The sequence below is a fragment of the Vanessa cardui genome, chromosome 30 (assembly GCF_905220365.1).
Source record: "Vanessa cardui chromosome 30, ilVanCard2.1, whole genome shotgun sequence".
In the NCBI taxonomy this organism is placed as follows: Eukaryota; Metazoa; Arthropoda; class Insecta; order Lepidoptera; family Nymphalidae; genus Vanessa; species Vanessa cardui.
Window position 1 is genome coordinate 4,415,436 of NC_061152.1, and position 24,761 is coordinate 4,440,196.

Genomic DNA, 24,761 nt, shown 5'->3' on the forward strand with positions numbered 1-24,761 from the left:
AATATAGTAAAGAAACATTGATGGTTTTAGATGTTTCTAATGTGATGTAAATTAACACATTATTGCACTTGTATTGCAAACTCGAGATAGATCTTTATAACAGTATTGTACTCGTTATAAAGGTCTTCAAAATGTCAGTAAGACATTCTATAGTATATTTTGTATCAGCATTGCACACGGGGCGGCCCTTATCCCAATTTAATTTGGGGTCATTTTCCATACTCTCTGTCAGACGTCATCTCACAAGTAACATTCTTTCTAACCATATCGTCTTTCACACAATCCATCCATCGTTTCCTTGGTCGTCCTCTACCTCTATATCCGTCCACATTCATGCTCAAGGCCCTCCTCACAATATGTTCCTCATTCCTCCGCATTACATGCCCATACCATGACAGCCGCCTTCCACATAACTTCTCGGCTATCGGTGTCACTTTCAAACTTCCTCTTATGTACTCATTCCTTACTCTATCCATTCGCGTAACACCACACATTCCTCTCAGCATTCTCATCTCCGCAACATGCAATTGTCTTTCAGTCATCCCTTTTGTGGCCCAACACTTTGATCCATATAAAACGGTGGTTTTATGTATATTTATTGGAATGAGATGGTCCAATGGTTAGAACGCGTGCATCTTAACCGATGATTGCGAGTTCAAACCCAGACAAGCACTACTATATATATGTGCTTAATTTGTGTTTATAATTCATGTCGTCCTCGCGGTGAAGGAGAACATCGTGAGGAAACCTGCATGTGTCTAATTTCATCAAAATTCTGCTGCATGTGCATTCCACCAACTCGCATTGGAACATCGTGGAATAAGTTCCAAACCCTCTCCTTAATGGAAGAGGTCTTATCTCAGCAGTGGGAAATTTACAGGCTGTTACTTTATATTTTACTTACGTTTTGAAGTTCTCCTTGATATTTCGTCAAATCGATGACAAATATTATTTATTTGGTTCTCTTGTGTTATGGAGTAGACTTAAGTAGTAGGTATTCAAAAACTGCTTGTAGTGCATAGAAGTGGCGTATTTGTAGTACTGGTTACTGATAAATCGTTAAAGATAAGCGGTTTTTTTTTCTATGAGACGGAAAAACCTATTACGATAGTGGCTTTATAATTCGGATGTTTGAATTTCTTGTGGTGTCATACTTAAAAAAATGTATATAATTTTTTTTAATTTAAATTTAGAACTAACTGTGTAGGTAAAGGTCTGGAGTTGTATTTGTTTTTTTTTCTTCTTTTTTTTTTTGAATTTGGAATCAAATATGTAGGTAAAGGGTTGGACTTATATTGAAATTACAATTGTTTCTTTTTTTTTTAAATTTAAGGATTGATATAAAGGATTAAAGATGTATTGAAGTTAACATTGTTCTTTTTTTAAATTTGGAATAAAATATTTAGTATAAATGCTTGGAGATTAATTGAATTATAATTAATTCTTCTTTTTTTAAAATTTAGAATCAAATATTTAGTGAAATGCCTTGAGTTGAATTAATATTATTTTTGTTCTTTTTTTAAAAGTTACAATCAAAAGTATGAATAAGTTTTAATATACGAATGAAGTCGGACCAAAGATTATATATAAAGAAAAAAACGAGAGTTCCCTTCCGTTTAACGAAAACTTACTGTAAACACATCGTGTTAAATATATTACACATTCAATGACATAATAAAAAAAATTAGCGTGCTTAGCGAAAGTTACAAGATGGCGTAATGCTGAATGGATCTCGAAAGGTTGACGCGCCTTGTCCCCAATAGCGGTAAATTGATTTACGTTCCGTGGTTAGCACATACGGCTGTGGAATCTGAGAGTTGGAGTTTGAATACTGAGTCGATAAAGATTATTTTTGAGATATCAAATTTGACTTTTTTTATATAAGGTTTGCAAAAAGGAAATGGTATGTATATTTCTTAGGGATAACCTACAATAAACATTTTTTATATTGTGAGAAGAATCGTTTTATTGAAATATTTATAAGGAAGAATTTTTGGCTATTCTACCCCTAAGGGGATGAAATTTGGTTTGAAAGTTTGTATGGAAATCATCATTTAAAGGGACATAACATCTTAGTTGCAAAGTTAGTGGCGCATTGACGATGTGAGGAATAGCTAATATTTCTTACAGCGTCATTGTCTATGGGTGATGGTGACCACTTACCATCAGGTGGCCCATATGCTCGTCTGCCAATCTATACCAAAGAAAGAAAAAAGAGAAAAAGATCATTTTCGAAACTAGAATCGTGAATTTTCATTTTTGTGCTGCGGATTTCAAAATTGAAGAGAATAGATTTTTTGTATAGTCTGTTCTTAAAGGGTGATGTAAGGGTTGATATTTCGTTTATATATTAGTTTAAAAGTCCCCTTCGCCATGACAATTAATAAAGCACAAGGTCAAACCTTTTAAAAGAATTTATAGCTTCTTCGAGCATAAATCTATCATACCAAGAGATCTAAAACAAATTGTATATATTATAACCTATGCATATAATAAAATTGGAGTGTCTGTTTGTAATACTAAAATAGCCCTTTTTTACTCAATGCATATGTATGTATACACGGTGCATATACCAAAATAACATTATTTATAATTTTTGTCGGTCTGCCTGTTTGTTCCGGCTAGCTGGAACGGCTGAACCGATTTTGACGGGACTTTCACTGGCAGATAACTCATATAATAAGGAGTAACTTAGGCTACATTTTTTTTTTAAATTCAAACACGAGCAATGACGCGGGCATCAGCGAAAGCAACTTTTCTCCATCCGATACCTATTTAACAGTGTAATAAAAATATCGTAAAGTATTACGATAATGGGCCATTTAACAATGTAATTAAAAAAACATAAAATTTAATGATAATTAACGATCTTTATTACGCGTGAAATGATAACTGTGTGGAAGAATTTCTATGAAATTAGACACGTGCAGGTTTCCTCGCGATGTTTTCCTTCACGGCCAAACTCCAGATGAACTATAAACAATTACACAACAACAACAACAACAGCCTGTAAATTCCCACTGCTGGGCTAAAGTCCTCCTCTCCCTTTGAGGATACGGTTTGCAACATATTCCACCAGGCTGTTACATGTGGCAGATTTTCTGTGAATTTGACACATGCAGGTTTCCTCACGATGTTTTCCTTCACCGCTGAGCACTGATGCACGCGTTCTAACCACGCAGCCATCATGTCTATTGATTTAAAGTATTCAAATTGTTTTTTATTACACAAATGAGATCTGTTCGATCTATTTATAATCTTGTAACTATAAGGAGCTTTAGGGATGTTTAGTAATTTATTGTAATTTCTGTAGTTCGGGATGTCCAAAATAATACTATCGTTTTACAATGATGCTCCAATCTCTCTATCCTTTGTTACAATCCCACGCTGTCGTCCCATTGTTTTCTAATGTCAGTCATATTTAAAATAAGAAATAGTGTTACAGTATCAAATGCTATGTCATATAAAACAATATTAATTACAGTTTTACAAATTATTGATCTATTAATTACAATAATAATTGTTTATAATAAATAATAAAGTAAATTCAACAGCCCCTGCTATATTCATAATATGCAATAATAATGTGATATAAATTATGATATAGAATCAAATGACATAACACCGCATTGAAAGTGTTTTTTACTAAATTCATATGTATACACGGTACATATACCAAAATAACATTTATTATAATTTATGTCAAATTGCTTAGAATAACATCATCAATTAAATTATTTATTTATTTATTTGTCTCAGATGTAGTCCATATTTTAATTTTATTATAACATGGCAACTTTACTAATGTTAGTAAAAATGAATAATAATAATAAACAAACAAAGTAAAACAAAAATCGTTATTCTTAGACAGCGTGTAGCCGTATCGTATGGCGCAGTATTTCCGATTCCCAGCGGTCAGCCAGTGCACACAGAATGCCGTGCGAGCTAGATCGTTACCTCTGCGAATAGCATAAAAGCTATCAACATGCCTCTCAGCAAACATTTCGGAGGCGCTACAGTATCAAATCAAATCAAAATAAACCTTATTCAAGTAGTTTACAAGCACTTTTGAATCGTCATTTTACAATTAAGTGAAGCTACCACCGGTTCGGAAAGTAGATTAGAGTATGCATTTTGACCGCGTGGAATGGTGGCAAGAATGCTGGCAGCATTTCCCCATTTAATCGCAATTCCGATCCTCTGGGCAAACGAAACAGCCCTCCTGTCACCAGTGGAGGCAATCGAGTTGTTAAACTTTAGATGGAGCTTTTAGCATCACTGCTAACAAAGAGGAAAATGATTGTTTATATTTTTTTGTGATATTCAGAACTAATGATCCAATACTAGAAATGTTTTACTGGTAGACAGCTAAGTTATTCCCTCATTTTTCTTGCTGCAAAAACGCATTACGCTCTTCCCCCACGTGATTTTAAGTGGGGGACTTCCCGGAGCCTTGGACTCCGAGTACGCCCTGGGCGTATTTACCTACTGAATGCGGGTTTACCTACTGAAAAACCAGCGGTACCCTCTCTGTCTTTTGGCGGGCGCCACGGGATCGCTTACGCATGCTACCGTAATGAGCTAAATTATTCCTGAATAACTTCAAACAACACAAAGAATTTTCACTTTTTCTTTTTTCAAATTCTGTTTTAATATATTGTCTAATTTCATCCTGCTACATTTTTATCCAGCAACCAGTTCCAAACCACGAACACGACCTCTGTGGTCGAGTAGTGTGTACACCGGTTTTCATGGAACTCCAAACTTCCGGGTGCGATTCCCGGCCGCGTCGATGTAGAAAAAGTTCTTTAGTTTTCTATTTTGTCTTGGGTCTGGGTGTTGTGTACCGTCGTTACTTCTGATTTTCCACAACACAAGCACTTTAGCTACTTACATTGGGATCAGAGTATGTGATTTTGTCCAAAATTTATTTTACAAAAACCTTCTCAAAAGGGAAGGGAGGCCATACTCCACCAATGTTATATTCTCAAGCTGATACTTTACACGTGCCCTAATAACCTCGACCACTCCTTAAAATGCCATCATCCCTTCCCAAGGGTAATACGCCCTGATAAACTGTACCAACCCATATAATTATAACTTGCTAGTACTAATTATGTAGTAACAGTTTTAGGTAATTAATTTTTATTATTATTAAAGAGCTGAGATGGCCCAGTGGTTAGAACGCGTGGATCTTAAACGACGATTGCGGGTTCAAACCCAGGCGAACACCGCAGATTCATTTGCTTAATTTGTCTTTATAATTCATCTCGTGCTCAGCGGTGAAGGAAAACATCGTGAGGAAACCTGCATGTGACAAATTACATCGAAATTCTGCCACATTTACATTCCACCAACTCGCATTGGAACAGCGTGGGAAATTTACAGGCTGCTGTTGTTGCTAAATATTCGCATTCGCATAAAAATTGGAATAGTCGATGCTTCCATACAGGGATATATGGGATGTATGAAAATTATTTCAGAAGCGATCACTGTGTCATCTCAGTTTATTGGTCTAGGAGCATAGTCACAGATTCGATAAGTTTTTTCTTTATCGAAGTCGACTCTGGAGAGCTTGGAAGTTTGTACAGTCCCGTGCCTCAATAAGTAGCCGTGCCTGGTAAGTAGTAAGGACTAGTATCCCTTAAGACCGGCCACCGTGATCGAAGTTATTAGGACAAAACCGCCTGTGTACCAGTGGCGTTGCTAGGTGAGGAAGGGCCCCGGTGCATAGAAAGAGAATCGGACCCCCTCTTTCCCATCCCTCCCCCATCTCCCTTTAACTCATAATTACCCTTTACACTTATAGATACAAGATAAGAAATCATGTGCGCAGGGTCGTAATTGTCTAGCGGCAGAAGCTTAAGGTTTAGTTAATAGGCCCCCTGAACTCCGGGGCCCTGAAATGCTCCTTTTGGAGATTATTGAATCGATAACTTTACGCCTATTGCATAAAAAATAATAATTTGAAGGCAATGTCAAATAGTTACTGTTAAAAGTTACCACTAAAGGTCAGTACGACAATATGGCGTTCCGTTACGTTGTTAATGTGTCACATCCGTTTAGTTAATCAAATGATTGTCCAATAATTAGGCGCAAACAATTTTCATGTAATATTAGAGAATTGTTCAATTCGAGGTTGCATTATTATCGTTGAACAGGCGAACGGACAAAGTGACATTGACACTGAGCAATCACATCGGTAAGTAACGATAATAATACAGATTATACAACAAATTGACAGCAAATGTCATGTAGGGAAGTTAATGCATGCTTTACACGGGGTCAGTGATTGGATCTAGTAGATAAATAAGTATATATAGGTGCGTGCTGCGTCACCACAGATGAGCGCCAATAAAGTCAGTGCGTAATGAGCTACAGCGCGTTTCACTTGTGTCCTATATCTACCAGTGGCGACGAGGAACATCTACCCACAAAGCGAAAAATAAAAAACGAACAAAGGAATTGAGGCGGATTAAAATGTTTTCCAATTCAAAGCCGTTTTTTGGAAATATAACTACATTTAATCATCAGCATCAAGATTGGGTCACATATAAAAGTCGACTCCAGCAGTGGTTCGTGGCAAATGACATCGATGGTGAATCGGACAAAGGAGGTCTTAAAAGGCGCGCCATATTGCTCAGCGCATTCGACGAGAGCACTTATCAACTGGCCAGCAATCTCGTTTTTCCAAAAACTCTTGACGCAGTGAGTTATGTGGAAATTGTACGAGTTTTGGATGTACATTTTACTCCAAAGCGCTGCGGGTTTGCAGAACGTCATCACTTTTACGCGGCGTCGCAGCGACCGGGGGAGTCGCATGCGCAGTGGGCGGCGCGGTTACGAGGTCTAGCGAGCCATTGCAGTTTCAAGAATTTAGAAGAAGCTTTGCTAGACAAATTTGTGATGGGGATGCTTCCGGGTACCGAAAAAGAAAAACTCTTCGCAATGGAAATCGGGGAGTTGTCGATGGCAAAGGCGGTTGACCTGGCGGAGGGCGTGCGGTGTGCACGCATGGCGACTACGGCAGCAGGCACAGCAGAAGGAGTCAGCGTTGACCCTTTGTTTAAAATGACAAAGGGCCGCACCAATCGTAGTGACGGTGATAAGTGTTCCGTGTGTGGTCGAAAGAATCACAAATCTAGTGAGTGTCGCTTTGTAAATTACCGGTGTAAGAAGTGCAATAATAAGGGTCACCTGCACCGAATGTGTAAAAAAGTCAATTACGTAGACTCAGATGAGGTGAACGAGGGTGACGACGGTGAGTTTTTTAATATTCGCAGTAATAACGGGGGGCCTATGACCGAAACAATATCTATCAATAATATTTTATTAAAATTTCAAATTGATAGTGGGTCGTCTGTAACCGCTATATCAGATAAAACTTATTATTCTTATTTTAACAGTGTTACTTTAATTCCTACCAACAAAAAGCTTATCAGTTATAACGGAGGCTTAATTCAAAGTTTAGGTATAGCTAGGTTACCAGTGACATACAACAATAAAACAAACGTATTAGATTTCTATGTCATACAAAATGGAGGGCCGCCATTGCTTGGTCGCGATTTTATTTCAAAATTTAATTTAGAATTATCACCAATTAACGGTTGTTATCATGTGTCGTCGGTACCGGAATCGGAATTGCAATCATTTTTAAAAAAATACTCGGATATTTTTACCGACGAATTAGGTTGTTTTAATATGAATAACAATATAACATCGGGATCGGTTATTAGTAAATTATGTGAATTCATGTCTAGGTTCGGGGTACCTCAAACAATCGTGAGCGATAACGGCACTTCATTTACATCTGAGGAGTTTAATGCATTTTGTAAATTAAACGGAATATGTCACTTGACCTCGCCGGCATACCATCCCTCCAGTAACGGCCAAGCAGAGACTTATGTTAAAATAGTGAAAAAGGGCATAAAAACAGCTTTGTTGCTAGGTGAAAATGCGCAAGATATGAATAATAGGTTATTAAAATATTTATTCGACTATCGGAATTCTGTGCATAGTACAACGGGGGTGTCTCCCGCGAAACTGGTATTCGGTCGTCAACTGAGGTCAATACTAGATCTTTTAATTCCTCATCCGTCGCCTTCGTCCCCTCGTCTGAATAATCATGTTCAAAACAAACAGTGCTTGCAGACTAAATATCACGGCGGAAAATTAAGAACTAATTTTAAACCAGACGATGTAGTGATGTTTAAATCTTTTATAAATAAAAATAGATATGTGTGGTGTAAAGGTACTATTATCAAACAGTTGGGTAAAGTGTTATACTTAATAAAGACTTGTGAAGGTATTAATGTTAAAAAACACAAAAATCAAATTGTTTTGTCAAGGAATGTGTCTAAAAACCAACTGGTTCAACCGGGGAACAGTAATCGAAGTGAGGAGGAAAATCAACACCGAAGTGATGTGAAACTTGCATCAGTCCCCTCGACGAGGACGCAAACTAAGATGGTTTTGAGAAATATTCCTAGAGTAAACTATAAAAAATATTTTTAGATAAAAATAATTGTCAAATAAGGGGGGAGGAAATAGTAGATAAATAAGTATATATAGGTGCGTGCTGCGTCACCACAGATGAGCGCCAATAAAGTCAGTGCGTAATGAGCTACAGCGCGTTTCACTTGTGTCCTATATCTACCAGGATCCAGTGACACGGTATTTCGGAACTAATAACTGACTAGATGTAGGTGGGATAGTAAGTTATAAACAGGCTTGGGAACGATTAGGATTATTTTAAAAATAGAACAATACCTGATTAAAAAAAACACTCCAAATATTTTTTGTTTTATTATTTTACTAGCAACCCGTCCCGGCTTCGAATGGGTGCAATGCTGACACTAAATATTATTACTACAGAATTTGTTTATTTACGACATCACATTAGACACTTCTAAAATTATCAGTGTTTCTTTACTATATTGTCCATGTGTTATATACAAAAACCTTCCTCTCGATACACTCTATCCATAAAAAAACCGCTTCAAAATCCGTTGCGTATTAAAGATCTAAGCATACATAGACGACCTCCGTGGTCGAGTAGTGTGCACACCGGTTTTCATGGGTACGCCACTCTGAAGTCCCGGTTTCGATCCCTGGCCGCGTCTATATAGAAAATTCTTTAGTTTTCTATGTTGTCTTGGGTCTGAGTGCCGTCGTTACTTCTGATTTTCCACAACACAAGTGCTTCAGCTACTTACATTGGGATCAGAGTAATGTATGTGATGTTGTCCAATATTAAAAAAGAAAAAAAAATTAGTTAGGGATAGACAACGGTAAGCGTTGATATATACAATTTAATTAATTAATAATGATGATACTTTCAATAGCGGCTTTGTTGCGTCACTGCTGGGCGTGCTGTGGCGGCCATTTTGTTTATTCGAATTTATCATTAGTTATTCAATAGGAGTCTTATCTACGATATTGGTTCAACATGCTTATCTTTTTTATTAAACTGACAATCATATTACACAGTATAAAACAAAGTCGCTTACCGCTGTCCATATGTATGCTTAGATCTTTAATACGCAACTGATTTAATACAGAAGCATTATACTTATTGATTGTCAAATGAATCACCGGTTCTGAAAATAACTTGACCTGAAGAACCAGTTTTTTCTGTTGTGTTTGTTTACAAATAATTAACTATACACTCGCCCCAGCTTCGCACGGGTTTAATGCTGATATTAAATATACTACAGGATATCTTTATCTACAGTCGGGGTAAGAAAAGGTTCGTCCTTAAGATCTATTTTCGTGTGCTCAGTGTGAGCGATAATCTGCTTTACCGATCGAGAATGACATATTGCGATGTCCATTACGATGACACCGCAATTTTTGAATTTCTATTAAAAAAAGTGTGCTCAAATGTGCCCAGTATGTGCTATGATGTGCCGCTTGAATAAATAAATTACTCAAAACATCATCATTTTTATACGGAGGTACTTTTTTCACGTCCTGTTAGCTAAAATTTGTTTTAAGTCAACATTTTCGAAAGAGAATAGCTTTGCCAAAATATGCCTAGGATGTGTTATTACGTGCAGATGGCAAAATTGAAATTGCTCGAAAATATTATATTACGCATAAAAATGATATTTTTTGAGTAATTATTTTTCCAAGCGGCACATCAAAGATCAAAGATTATTCATCGTAATAATCAGTGTTTCTCTACTATAGTAAAGTAAATTAAATTAACAGCCCGTAAATTTCCCACTGCTGGTCTGGGCTTCCTCTCCTAGTAAGGAGAGGGTTTGGAACATATTCCACCACTCTGTTCCAATGCGGGTTGGTGGAATGCACATGTGGGTGAATTTCAATTAAATTAGATACATGCAGGTTTCCTCACGATGTTTTTTTCAACGAGCACGATTATTAATTATTAGGACAGGTTTAATCATCGGTTAAGATGCACGCGTTCTAAGCACGCGGCCAACTCAGCTCTTCTCTACTATATTATGCGTGTGTTATACATATAAACCTTCCTTTTGAAGTACTCTATCTATTAAGACAAACCGCATCAAAATCCGTTGCGTATCAAAGATCTAAGCATACATAGGGACAGACAGCGGTAAGCGACTTCGTTTTATTACTGTAAAGGTGTGTTCAACCATGAACTCGCTTATTGTATAATAACCTTCGCAAAAGCATTTTATAATGTTTTTTTATACTGGCAACACTAGTTAAACGCCATCTTGGATCCTTATGTAAAAACTAGCTGCGGCGGCGATCTTTTACCCGTTTGAATTTAACGAAAAAAATATTATTGTAGCCTAAATTACCCCTTATTATATCAGTTATCTGTCAGTGAAAGTCCCTTCAAAATCGGTCCAGCCATTCCAGAGATTAGCCGGAATAAACAGACAAAAATTGTAAAAAATGTTATTTTGGTATATGTATGTATCGAGTATAGATAAATATGCATTGAGTAAAAAGGGCTATTTTAATATTTCAGACAGATACTCCAATTTTATTATATGTACATTGCCACCTAAAATACATAGTTACCGATTATGCAGTCGAGTAACAGGAGTAACAAGTTTGTTCCTTGTTATGTTATAATCACAACGAATTTATATAAATAAAAGCGATCCCACCAAAAACACTAAATGTAAAAAAATGCCAAGCCTCTCTCTGCAGTCTTGCCATCGTAAAAAGTTTTGAGATCTCATAGAAGCCAAGTCCTATTCAAATTATTATGAAGTTATAAATCAACATTTTGTAATTGTATCAATAGTTTTCTTTATATTATAATTATAGTGACTTGACGTGACCACCACCGAATATTCATGTGCTTAATTTGTGTTTATAAATCATCTCGTGCTCGGTGAAGGAAATCAACGGGAGGAAACCAGAATGTGTTTAATTTCCCAGAAATTCTGCCACATGTGTGTTCCATCAACCCATATGGGAACATGTGGGAAATGTTCAAACCTTCTCCTTAAAGGGAGAGGAGACCTTAGCCCAGAAGCGGGAAATTAACAAGCTGTTAATGTAAAACAATAATATTTTCTTTTGTAATTCTTTCATTGAAATAGACTATAGAGTTCCTTTTTTTTATTTAAAAAACTTCCCCCTGACATCCAAAGCTGAATGAGATTATTTAACAATAAGTAACAACTTCAGCGAAGCGAATAATTACACTCATAAAATATAACAGGGTCATTTATATGAGTTTTTTTATGATAATAATAATCGCGGCGAATAAAATTGATATTCTAGCCGATATAATAATTTATCTGCGCATGCGCATCGCATATGATAGTACTGTTAATTCTTCGTATACAGCGTTATTATACGAGCGTTAACCTGATGATTACGTGATTATAAATATCATAAAAAAATGTTAAGTTTTATATTGAAATACAGAGCTAAGATGATTTCGGGTTCAAAGCCAGGCAAGCACGAATATATATGTGCTTAATTTGTGTTTATAATTCATCTCGTGCTCGGCGGTGAAGGAATACATCGTGAGGTGCATGTGTGAAATTTCATCGAAATTCTGCCACATGTGCATTCTACTCGTATTGGAACAGCGTGGTGGAATATGTTCTACTCTCTCCTCAATAGGAGAGGAGACCTTAGACCAGCAGTGGAAAATTTACGGGCTGTTACTTTTATATTGAAATAATGTTCACAAAAAAAGTAGTCGTGAATTTGGCCGCGTGGATTCTTGTAACTGAGAGTTAATAATAATAATCCCATCAAAAACAATACTTGTCAAAAAAACCAAGTCTCGCAACTCAGTTGTTCTACGGTAAAAAGTTGTGAGATCCATGTAATACCAAGTCTTATCCATGTGTGTTTTATATAAATATATTGACTCGGCCATCGCATGAAAACACGTGTTAATTAAAATTGTTTAGTGCCCGCGAACTCGTACCTTTGAATATAACAAAAAATACATATATTGTAGCCTAAGTTACTCCTTATTATATCAGTTATCTGCTAGTGAAAATCCCGTCTAAATCGGTCCAGCCGTTCCAGATATTAACTGGAAGAAATAGACGTACCGGCAAAAAATATAAAAAAATGTTATTTTTGTTTATGTGCGTTACATATGCATTGAGTTAAAAGGGCTATTTTAATATTACAAACAGACACTCCAATGTTGTTATATGTATAGATTATATAGTATGAAACAAAGTAGCTTACCGCTGTCTGTCCCTATGTATGCTTAGATCTTTGATACGCAACTGATTTTGATGCGTCTTTTTTGATTAGATAGATAGAGTTACGAGGTAGGTTTTGGTATATAATACGTGGGCAATATAGTAGAGGAGCACTGATTTTCAACCGACTTCAAAAAGGAGGAGGTTATCAATTCGTATGTATTTTTTTTTGTTACCTCATAAATTTTTACTGGGTTTTTTAAACAAATTAAATTATCAAAGTCGGTTGAGCCAGTAAAAATAACAATAACTATAACTACGTTATATAATCGTAAATCGACTTTTAAGTAGTCGCAATTGACTTTTAAGTGTTTTGTTTGAAGTCGGTTTTTCTATTTGTTAAAATTTTTATTTATCCTTAAATATAATTGATGTTACACGTCAGAATGTTTAATTGCTAATAATTTTGAACAGGCGTTTGTATTTAAATAATAATTAGTAAGATTAACTATTAATTGACTCTGGGGATGCGGTTATACTCAAAGATGAAATAGAACTAGCGAACTGTCTACGTTATAGTATTGTTATATTAATATATATATATATATATATATATATATATCTTTTATGGTATAGGGTGGCATATGGGCCACCTGATGGTAAGTGGTCACCATCACCCATAGACAATGACGCTGTAAGAAATATTAACTATTCCTTACATCGTCAATGTGCCATCAACCTTGGTAATAAAATGCTATGTCCCTTGTGCCTGTAGTTACACTGACTCACCGCTCAAACCGGAAAACAACAATACTGAGTACTGTTATTTGGCGGTAGAATAACTGATGACTGGATGGTACCTACCCAGACGGGCTTGCACAAAGCCCTACCACCAAGAAATGAATATTAATACATTGAACAATTTTTGCCTATACATTGATAACCCGGGTTTAACTCTACGAAATAAATCAGAATAATGTTCTACAGCATTGTACACCTTAGTAAGATTAATAAATCCGTAATGGCGTATGTTTACTTTTAAAAACATTTTTTACAAGAAATAATGACTTATTTACCAAGCAATTTGAGGCATAATAACATAATACTTATGCTTTTAGCTACCTTAAATACATTGTGCATTTAATATAGATCAATACGGCCCTTACAGCATGTAATTTAAATGAATATTTTCGAAGATATTACAGATTTAAGACGCAGGGACATCGCGGGTTGCCTAATAACTAATGTGACGTCGTAAATAAACAATTTCTGTAGTAGATTTAGTATCAGCATTGCACCCGTGCGAAGCCGGGGCTGATCGCTTGTAAATTATAAATAATGAATAAATAAATATTCGACATCATCACATACATTACTCTGATCCCAATGTAAGTAGCTAACGCACTTGTGTTGTGGAAAATCAGAAGTAACGACGGTACCTAGACCCAAGACGACATAGAAAACTAATGATAATCTACATCGACTCGGCCGGACGAACCCGGGACCTCTGAGTGGCGTACCCATGAAAACCGGTGTACACACTCGACCAAAGAGTTCGTTATATATTTATATAACTTTATTTTGAGTCACTAGTAACTTTATATAATGAATGGATTGTCCACTAAAATTCTTGGTAACTATCTGTCGCTTCAAAAACACTCAAATATGAAGAGTTGATAAGATTAGATGTGGCATCGTGTGCTCGGAATTAAGTGCTCTTCAATGGATTAACGGCTATAGTGCAGGCGTCATTTTAAGCCCCGGCCATATAGTTAAGAATCTCATTAAATATACCGGATATGATAGAGAATCGCCGATTATAAGCTTAATCGACTAGACAAATAAATTATTCAACAACAATATAAATTGCCCACAGCTGGACTCGGAATATGTTCCACCATGCTGTGCTAATTATCGTTGGTGGAATACACGGTGGAGAATGAGATGAATTGTAAACACAAATTTAGCACATGATTATACAGTGGTGCTTGCCTGGGTTTGAATCTACAATCATCGGTTAAGATGCACGCGTTCTAACCACGCGCCCATCTCGGCTATTATTGATTATTTGCTTGTATGGAATCTGCCTCTTGATTTTTCTTTAGCACAGGTCTTCTGACCTTTTCTATGTTGTCTTGGGTCTGGGTGTTTGTGGTACCGTCGTTACTTCTGATTTTTCACAATACAAGTGCTTTAGCTGCTTACAATGGGATCAGAGTAATGTATGTGATGTTGTCCTATATTCATTATTTGCTGTCGAAACGCTTGTCCCTTGGAGTAGTGGTGCAAAAAGCTCCATCAAAAGTATAACACCTCGATTGCCTCCACTGGTGACAGGGCTGGTTCGTTTTAGCCCAGAGGATCGGAATTGCGATTCAACGGGGAAATGCTGCTAGCATTCTTGCCATCTTTCCACGTGTTCAAGATTTATACACTAACTAATTTAAGTTCATATTTGTATATATTTAAGCATTTAATGTTATTAATTGTTATGTTAATAAAAATATTCATTTATTTAATTTTATTATATGCCTAAGGATCAGTTCAGGAGATAGCTGCGTTTAGTACAAATAAAGTTTTACTTCTCCATAATATTGGTGCAGATTAAGGCCGAGTGTTAATAATTCCTCTGTGTATGAAAAACTTAACAAACTTACAAATTTTATGATATTAGTATAATCTATACTAATATCATAAAATTTGTAAGTTTGTAAATTTGTATGTAGGGAGTAATCTCTGGAACTCATAATCCAATTCGAAATTTTTTTTAACTGGCAGAAAGCTACATTATTCCTGAGTGATGTAGGCTATAAATTGTTTCGATAACATGTATATTAACCGAGCTATCACAACTTTTGTCTAGCAAGTCGGAAAAAAATATCTCACAAAACAGCAGCGCACGCAAGTAGCGTGCGCTGCCTAAACAGTGGCTTAAAATTAAAAACAATGTATGGCTACCTGGTTCGTCTTCATTATTTCTACAAAAAGTCTGCGATACCGTATCTGTATATTTTATCTTTTATATACTAATATGCAAGCGAAGCCGCGTGCGGCCGCTAGTGGTTTATAATATTTGTCAAATGTACCGACACGTCAGTCATAACATTTTGTACGAGATAAACGTCAAAGAAAACAATTACAATTACAAAATTCCTTTACAAAATGTTCAACAAACATTTTAGTACAAACAGTTATGATCAGATCTTCATAACACATATTTTTGATCCAGTAAATAGTGGAAAAAGTAAGTAAGTTGCCAGTTCTTGATAGAACTGACTTTCCGAATGGCGGTAGCTTCACTTTTTTATGGTAAAGGTTGGCGGACGATCATATGGGTCACCTAGTGGTAAGTGGTCACCATCACCCATAGACAATGACGCTGTAAGAAATATTAACTATTCTTTACATCGTCAGTGTGCCACCAACCTTGGGAACTAAGATGTCATGTCCCTTGTGCCTGTAGTTACACTGGCTCTTTATTAAATGACGATTCAAAAGTGCTTGTAAAAGCCTACTTGAATAAAGTTTATTTTGATTTTGATTTGTCAACGTTCTCCCAATGTGATTATAAGGAACTCCACTACACAGTATAAAACAAAGTCGCTTACCGCTGTCTGTCCCTATGTATGCTTAGATCTTTAATACAACGGATCTTGATGCCGTTATTTTTAATAGATAGAGTGATTCGAGAGGAAGGTTTTTGTATATAATACATGGAGAATATAGTAAAGAAACAAGAAAATATCTGTAGTATATTTAGTATCAGCATTGTACTGTGCGAAGCCGAGGCGGGTCGCTATTACAGTTTGAAGCTTATAAACTATGTAGTAAAAATAAAATGATAAGTTAATTATAGGTAAACACCGCATGCATAAGGATTTAGATAAAGACTAATAAATAATTACAAGTAACAATCAAAAGGATACCTACGCTAAGCCTAGTAATAAGAAAAGTAATATAGTACGACACAACTTAGATGTCACATCGGCAAAATTCGTAAAACCGATAAAATAAACAACATTTGATGTCTAATTTGATGACCTTCGTGGTCAAGTGGTGTGTACACCGGTTTTCATGGATTAGCCACTCATAGGTCCCGGGTTCGATTCCCGGAAGAGTCAATGTAGATTATCATTAGTTTTCTATGTTGTCTTGGGTCTGGGTGTTTGTGTTACCGTCGTTACTTCTGATTTTCCCCAACACAAATGCGTTAGATGCTGTCTCATATATAAAAAAACAAATTGACGCCATATCATTGGTCGAAAGCTTGATTAATCAAACCGGTGATCGAGAATATATCTATCTCGTTCTTGCAACGTATAAAAAAAGAGTTTGAGTATATACATGTCTCCCTCTTGCAAAAATATTCCAATTTTAATTTAATGTTTTCTGTTACAGAAACAAGCAACGATTCAGCAACGATGCGGCCTTTGAGAAAACTCCCGTAAAGCGCCATCCAGCGGCTGATAAAATGAACTATCCAGAGATCGATGTTTGAACGCGATGCCCCGCCTAAAATATGCCTCAATCCTCCGAGTACTGCTTATTCTGGGACTGTTCTGCGTCTGGGTACAGATTATGCTGTCAGCGACGAATGGTGCTTTGGACAAAGATGGCGGTGAGTTGACGGCGACGTTTTAAAACGCTCGGGTTATAATTCGTCGTAATTAAGGAATGTTATGGATGTATTCTTTCATTATGATGATTATCTAGACAAGATTCGCCAGCGGTTTCGTTTGCGTTTTTAGAGTTGAACGTCTGTTGTTGGGTATAGTCCCTTCAGTCTTCCTTGGAGTTTAGGATTCATTTCTTACGTTACTACGGTACTTATAGTAGAAAGAGACAGTCAGAAAAAGAAAGAGAGGGGAAGTCTGATACGGCATTTTTTTTTAAATATAACCTCTGTTATCCTGCAATATATAATCCTGTCCCCCCAATAAATAGATAGATTAAATTATTGTCTTATCTATTTTAATGATAGGCGTTTATGAGAATTAATAAAAATCTTAACGAAAAGATAAACCGACTTCGAAGAAAACAAAATAATAACGTATTTAAAATACTTATAGATTTCTAACTAAAATGAAATGATAAATATTAGACTACTTAAAAGTCGATTTACGATTATATAACGCAGTTATAGTTATTGTTATACTAGCTGTGCCTGCGACCTTGTACGCGTTTGAATTTAAAAAAAAATATTGTAGCCTAAGTTACTCCTTATTATATCAGTTATCTGCCAGTGAAATTCCCGTCAAAATCGGTCCAGTCGTTCCAGAGTTTGGCCGGAACAAACAGACAGATAAAAATTGTAAAAAATGTTATTTTGGTGTACCGTGTATATATATATGTATACAGTTGAGTCAAAAGGGCTATTTTAATATTACAAACAGACACTCCAATTTTATTATATGTATACAAATATTTAGAGGCGGTGTCATCTAAAAAAACCCTAAAAAGTCGGTTAAAAAGTTAACCCGTCGTTTGACCTGGAATCAGAAGACCAGAATACATTGATATTTGACCTTGATTATTTCGAGTAGGTCTTCGAGCGGTGGCTTTTAGGGTTCCGTTGTTATTGAAAAACGGAACCATCATGAGATCACTGAATCTTCCATTTGTCTGGCTATCAAAATTTATTTATTAATTTTCTTAATAAATTTTGTAAATGGTTAATTGATTATATTACCCGGTATCTTTTTTTATATAAAAATGGAATCAAAGCCTATAGGGTGATATAGAATCATTTGATAAGATGCAATATTCTTGGTGGTAGGGCTTTCTGCAAGCCTGGGTAGGTACCACCCACTCATTAGTTATTCTACCGCCAAACAACAGTACTCAATATTGTTGTGTTCCGGTTTGAAGGGTGAGTGAGCCAGTGTAACTACAGGCACAAGGGACATAACATCTTAGTTCACAAGGTTGGTGGCACATTGACGATGTAAGTAATATTTCTTACAGCGTCATTGTCTATGGGTGATGGTGACCACTTACAATCAGGTGGCCCATATGCTCGTCCGCCAACCTATACCATAAAAAAAAAAATTCAAGAACAATATTCCTCATTATCCCCGAAGTATGCCTTCAGCTAAGAAGACGATAGTATTGTAATATCCTTTCGACACCAAAACGCTCTTCAACGATTTGACAATTGATGTATAAGAAAATCGTGAATTTGATGATACAGTGAGTTTCTCTATCGGTTTGATGGTACGAGTGGCGTAAATAGGGCGGTTCCACCGGCGCCCAGGCACAGGGCGAAGAATCTCGGAGGCGCAAGAATACACAGACTGGGCAGGGCTATTGTTTTTTCGTTTTTCTCTTGTTAAGATTCCGCTGAGCCCCTAGTACTCGATTCCAATACAAACGTACTTACATGCTAGTATCAATAAAAACATACATCGTGCTCACCGCACGAGCGTATTTGTGTTTAGTGTTTATCGTCAATGGGCAACGCATTTGCAGTAGTGAACCTGCGTTTAAGTTTTAGTGAGTGAGACAGTAAAACAGGCAAAGGGTCTGCTTAAATAGGGCGCAGTTATAGAAGCTTGCAGAAAAGGCTATTTACGCCACTGGATGGTACGGAACCCTCACATCGTGAGTTCGAATCCCACTTGACCGGTTTTTTATTGATATTTCATTCGTAGTCGTTGACATATATTCCACGAAAGAATTGAGCGTTCATGTAAAAAATTTGCACAAATATCAATAAGAACTAAAGTTCGCTGCAGCGATCGATTGTCTAAGCAAATTATTAAAACGTGCAGCGCTGGTTCGCTTATAGGTATGTTTTCTCGCGACCAAAACGTCTGAAGTGTTAGAAATTTAAATGGCGCTTACGTTTTTCGTTCAACTTAGTGTAATGGCGTCCCTTTTGATTTGACAGATAGAATTTGTACTACGATTTCATTTGTATTGTTATATAAGACTATATTATATTTCGAATTTTTGAATTATCTTTGAAATATTTAATATCAAATAGTAATTTATTATAATTTTATTTAAGTTTTTATTTTTTTTTCTTATATTCGGAGCTTTCAAGTACTACGTAGCACAATTTTGGTAGGTTTTTGAACGCCCTTCCTCCCTTTGTAACGCACCGTAAAGTTTTTCTGTAACAACCCCCCCCCCCTTCCCCTCATTAAACTTTACGTAACACTCGAGTGACCATGTTATATTATAGTAATTATCTTTGGTTATAGTTTTAATTGACTGCAGTAAAAATAATTTATACATATAATAAAATAGGAGTGTCTGTTTGTAATATTAAAATAGCCCTTTTTTACTGAATTGGACGCATACACGGTAAATATACCAAAATAACATTTTTTGTTTGTCTGTCCGTTGTTTGTTCCGGCGAATCTCTGGAACCGCTGGACCACAATTAAGTGAAGCTACTAATTGCCAATAATTGAACGCCCCCCCCCCCCCTTCCCATACAACCGTGGTACCGTTCTCTACTGCGCCATTATCATTTTTCCGCTCTCTAAAATGAAGTCTTTGTAACTAAATTGATACGATTTACGTTAGCTACGTTTTACGTAATAATTTAGTTAATTACAATCAAGAATAATCTTTATTTTGATGCCCATTTACGGCTGGTGCTCTTCGAAATCAGACCATAACCGATTTTATATGTGTTCATACATATATGTATGACCCGTCCCGGCTTCGCACGAACACGGACATAATGTATATGTTTTTTTATTGTTTACCTTTTATTTATATATTTTTTTGCCTTTTTCGACATCTTTAGCAATAGGCTATTTGACAATGCGAAAAATAAATTGTGAATTATTGTAATCAGTGTATATTATGAGTTTAAAAATTGTTATTTACTAACGCATATTTTCAAACGTTTGTCACGTGACACAAAACGCTCCTGATTGGCCGGTCTTATGATGAAGTCACTTAAAATATAGCAAAGTGACGTCACCGACCCCATTGCAGCGCATTGTCCAAGTAGCGTTTTCGCGCGTTATTTAAATATAGAATTTTTAATATGATATTTTTCGACAAATATGTACTAGAAATAAAAAAAAAAAACAACTTTTACTGGGTTTCATAACTTCTACTAAATAATATAAAATGGATTTTAAAAACCAGTCAAATAGCCTATTATCGTTCCATTTTAACTTATTTACACAAAATTAATTATATAACTAAACCTTCCTTATGAATCTATCTATTAGTGAAAACCGCATGAAAATCGTTTTAATATTTTTGGAGTTTATCGCAAACATACGGACAGTCAGACGCGACTGATTGATGACTAATGTCAAAATGGCCGACTATATCTCTCTCGCTTGTTAACAAATGAGTAAGTGAGATGAAAGATATGTCATTCACTGTGAACAATAATTAGCATTGTTTTGTATTGATTGGCGTGCCAGTGATTGAGATTCAACTACAAGGGATATAACATGTTTTATGCCAAAGGTATCAAATTGGCAATATAAAGAATGGTTGATATGTGGTGGTGGTTTCTTATGAGTTGGATGCCAGTCCACCTGCCTATTTATTAATGATGGAACTTTGAAATAAAATGTTTTTTTTTTTAATGGTTTTCAGATAACATACTAGCAGATATAATACAGACTAATCTGACTAACAATGAACAGCCATTAACAGGTTTCTTTTTTTTTATTTTTATTTATGTGTCGTCCCATTTGTATGTGTCTTTTATGTGTCAGTGTCATCATGGCTGATTTGTACATTTAACTATTTCTGCATATCGATAATCCACTATCGTTATCGATAGTCTATCGATTTTATCGTCACGTGTCAATGTCGATATCTTTTGATAACAGTGATCAGTGTTGTAATAATAATTAGTTCTAACCTAAGGATAGTATTGATAGCCATTTTTGATATTATTACTTTCTAAAGATATTTTAGTAAGGCATGTAATGATGGTTAGAGAACAATTTTGATTAAAGGAAAAACATTAAAATGTTAATTACTTATACTAAAGCGCATTACTATTTATCGATAGACCATAACGATCGATATTACGCTGTTACCAATAGTATATCTCACGGAAAGTTCAGCACTAGATCGGAAAGTATCGATATAGAGTATTAACACAACGCAACAACTAATTTGACTACATTTCAATTTGTTGAAACAACAGGGTTGTCAATGCCTATTCACCTAATTCTCCAAACATCTAAGTGAAATTCCCCACACAGAAATAAAGGGTAAATCATGGTATTTGATGTCATTTTTCGTGTTTTTTTTTTCATATTTTATTGCGTCTAAGGAAACTATCTCATCTATGTGTATTCCTTTTCTATACACAAACTAAGGGCAGAGTCGGATTTAAAGGTGTGGAGGCCCCGGGGCCACAAAGCAGTGAGGGCCCTAGACAAACAGAAGCGTGAACACCCTAATAATTATATTATTATGAATTAATTAGATTTTTTTATTTCAATCAGTAAGCTATGAATTGTTTCGTATTTGTATCGGTAAATTTTAAAATATTAAATAGTAACATTATTATAATTTGACTATTTGATTGATTAATTTGATTTTATTGAAAACCCTCTCATGTGAAGGCCCCAGGGCAGTTGCCCCGGTTGCCCTCCCCTAAATACGGCACTGACTAAGGGTGTTCTATAATGAAATAGTATTCGCTCACATGCTAACTAATAATCGACTACAATTTCAATGTTCGTACTAAGTAAACATCGGCTAAAGAATCAATTACCGATCGTTTTGGTATAATTTTAAATTACCCTCATTTACCCCGCACAGTGAAAATCCCCAAACGACTTGTGATTCCCCGCATTTTGGGGAATTCCCCACACATTGGTCAACGATGTACTACACAACAACTAATTTGACTAAATTTTAATTTTTTATACTATTAAAAGTCAAATTAATTATTGTGGTTTGCTATAATTGGTCTAATACCGTTAATGACGTCATATCGCCCAACTATTATTGGTTAACCAAATGGTGAAAACATATACGTCATATCTAACTGATACTGGTACGCCTGAATAGATAATTACTTTGATGATGAAGCCGAGATGGCCTAGTGGTTAGAACTCGTGCATCTTAACCGGTGATTTCAGGTTCAAATCCAGGCTAGCACCACTATATATATGGGCTTAACTTGTGTTTATAATTCATCTCGTGATGGGAGAAGAGGCCTTAGCCCAGCAGTGGGAAATTTACAGGCTGTTACTACGCCGATGATTAAGCTAGCTGTACACACGAGACAATCTTGTTACTTGGATTGTTTTGATACTAAGCAAATATTAATGATCTCATTAATAATGTACAAATATCACGTAATGTTGCATTTTATATTTAATACGTGAGGATTCCATATTTTTTTATATTGAATATTGTTAAACAATTATCTATCACGTTTGGCTATTAGTAACAAACGAAAATAATTCTTAATGCCTTGCATTATGTCTTGTTATTCTCTGTAAGAATTTAAGTGTCAACAATAATTACCCATATTGTATTTTTGATTGGAAATCACGTCGTATCTTCTAACTATAGTGTAGACAAAAATGATCTTTAATGCACAGTAGTAACTTTCAGAATGTTATATAAGAAATCAGTACGTACTATTTTTTAATCACTTATAAATCTTTCAATGCAACTAGTGTAAAATCAAATTCGTAGATTATGTTAATTAAAAAAATAAGTTACATTATTCGGATTAAAAAAAATTTGGTTCCACTGGATGATACCTTGTCATGCTCAATATAAAAAAAAAACACATGTCAAACAAACGTCATTCTCATTCTAACATTATTTACAATATTACGTTAAAATTTACATTTAGTATCTTTGTTTTATGAATGCATTACAATTAGGCACGTATAGTACGTCACAACTTAGATATAGCATCGGTCAATTCAATAAAACCGATCACTGCCGATTCACACAACCAATAGAAACAGCTCCCTATCGCGCCATTCTACGCTATTCGTCGCTATAAATTCTTACGCTGTAAAGGACCATATCGATCTATATTAAATGCACCATGTATTTAAGGTACTTATTTGCATAAAAAATAATTCTGTAATCATAACAATCGCTTCGAGAATACGCCATAATTTGTCGTAAAAATAAAAAGATAAAAATTGTTCTGAGTTATTCCTAAGAGATAGACGTACGTGATCGTTTTTGAAGAACTTTTTAAAGTGTACAATATTGTGTAGTATATGATTTTGATGTATCTCGTAGGGTATAGTCAGGGTTTGCAATGTAAGCGCGATAAATGTGTTTTATTACGACGTCCATGGGGTAACCCCAAAAGTAATGATCCAATTGTAAAAATATTTCATTGGTATAAAGCTTATACTTGCCCTTAGGTATTCCTTATACAACATTATTAGTAAATCGAAATATTCCCGTTAAGAGTAGGGGTGACTATTTCCGTCATGGTAGCATGCGTAAGCGATCCCGTGGCGTCCATCGAAAGACGGAGAGGGTACCGCTGGTTTTTTAGTGGGTAAACCCGGCGTACTTGGGCGCACTCGGCGTCCAGGGCTCCGGGGAGTCACCCCCCCCCCCCACTTTCCATCACGTGGGGGAAGCGCGTAATGCGTTTTTCCAGCGAGAAAAAAAAGGGGTGACTATTTGCAACAATTTAAATCCTAAACTTAAACAAATTAAATCCCTAAAAATGCATGATGCAAAAGTGCACCATTTCTGAGATATCTCGTTTTTTAGTTTTTTCAAAATTTGCCAAAAGTGCAACTTCATTTTTTTTTTAAAAAGGTTTCAAATATTTTTTTTTTTTCTTATTTTATATAAATGCGATTAAACATTGCATAATTATCAATATTTAAACAATAATTATCGGTCCATATTTAAAAATTCATCACGGGTATTGCAAATAGTCACCCCAATCACCTCCTGTATTTATTATGCAAAGCATATGAGGCAGTCACAGTCTACCTGTCCAAGTAATCTGCCCTTTTGCGTCTGTTGGTGGTAGGAAGATCACCCAACAGAAATGGGAATGTTATTCGACAACAATCAATGGTGATGGTGTTATGTGTCCTGTAAAAATATTAGCACTGTAATTATGTTATGTATTATGTACACTGTCAATGTGGTAACAAGGGGGTAGTATTAATTTTATGTTTCTTTTTTAAATTTTGA

General features: G+C 35.6%; 1 protein-coding gene across 4 annotated transcripts in view; it reads left to right on the plus strand.

The window, feature by feature from the left end:
* The window catches only part of LOC124542191 (alpha-1,6-mannosyl-glycoprotein 2-beta-N-acetylglucosaminyltransferase), a 55,979-nt gene that overhangs the window by 5,943 nt on the left and 25,275 nt on the right, over window positions 1–24,761 (plus strand). For 2 of the 4 annotated variants that reach the window (XM_047120134.1, XM_047120136.1), the window contains exons 2-3: window positions 17,022–17,241; window positions 21,198–21,257. In XM_047120134.1, the coding sequence (XP_046976090.1) occupies window positions 17,127–17,241; window positions 21,198–21,257 (175 nt within the window). In that variant the 5' untranslated portion in view covers window positions 17,022–17,126. The remainder of the gene's footprint in view (window positions 1–17,021; window positions 17,242–21,197; window positions 21,258–24,761) is intronic. The other 2 variants (XM_047120135.1, XM_047120137.1) reach the window with 1 other exon arrangement.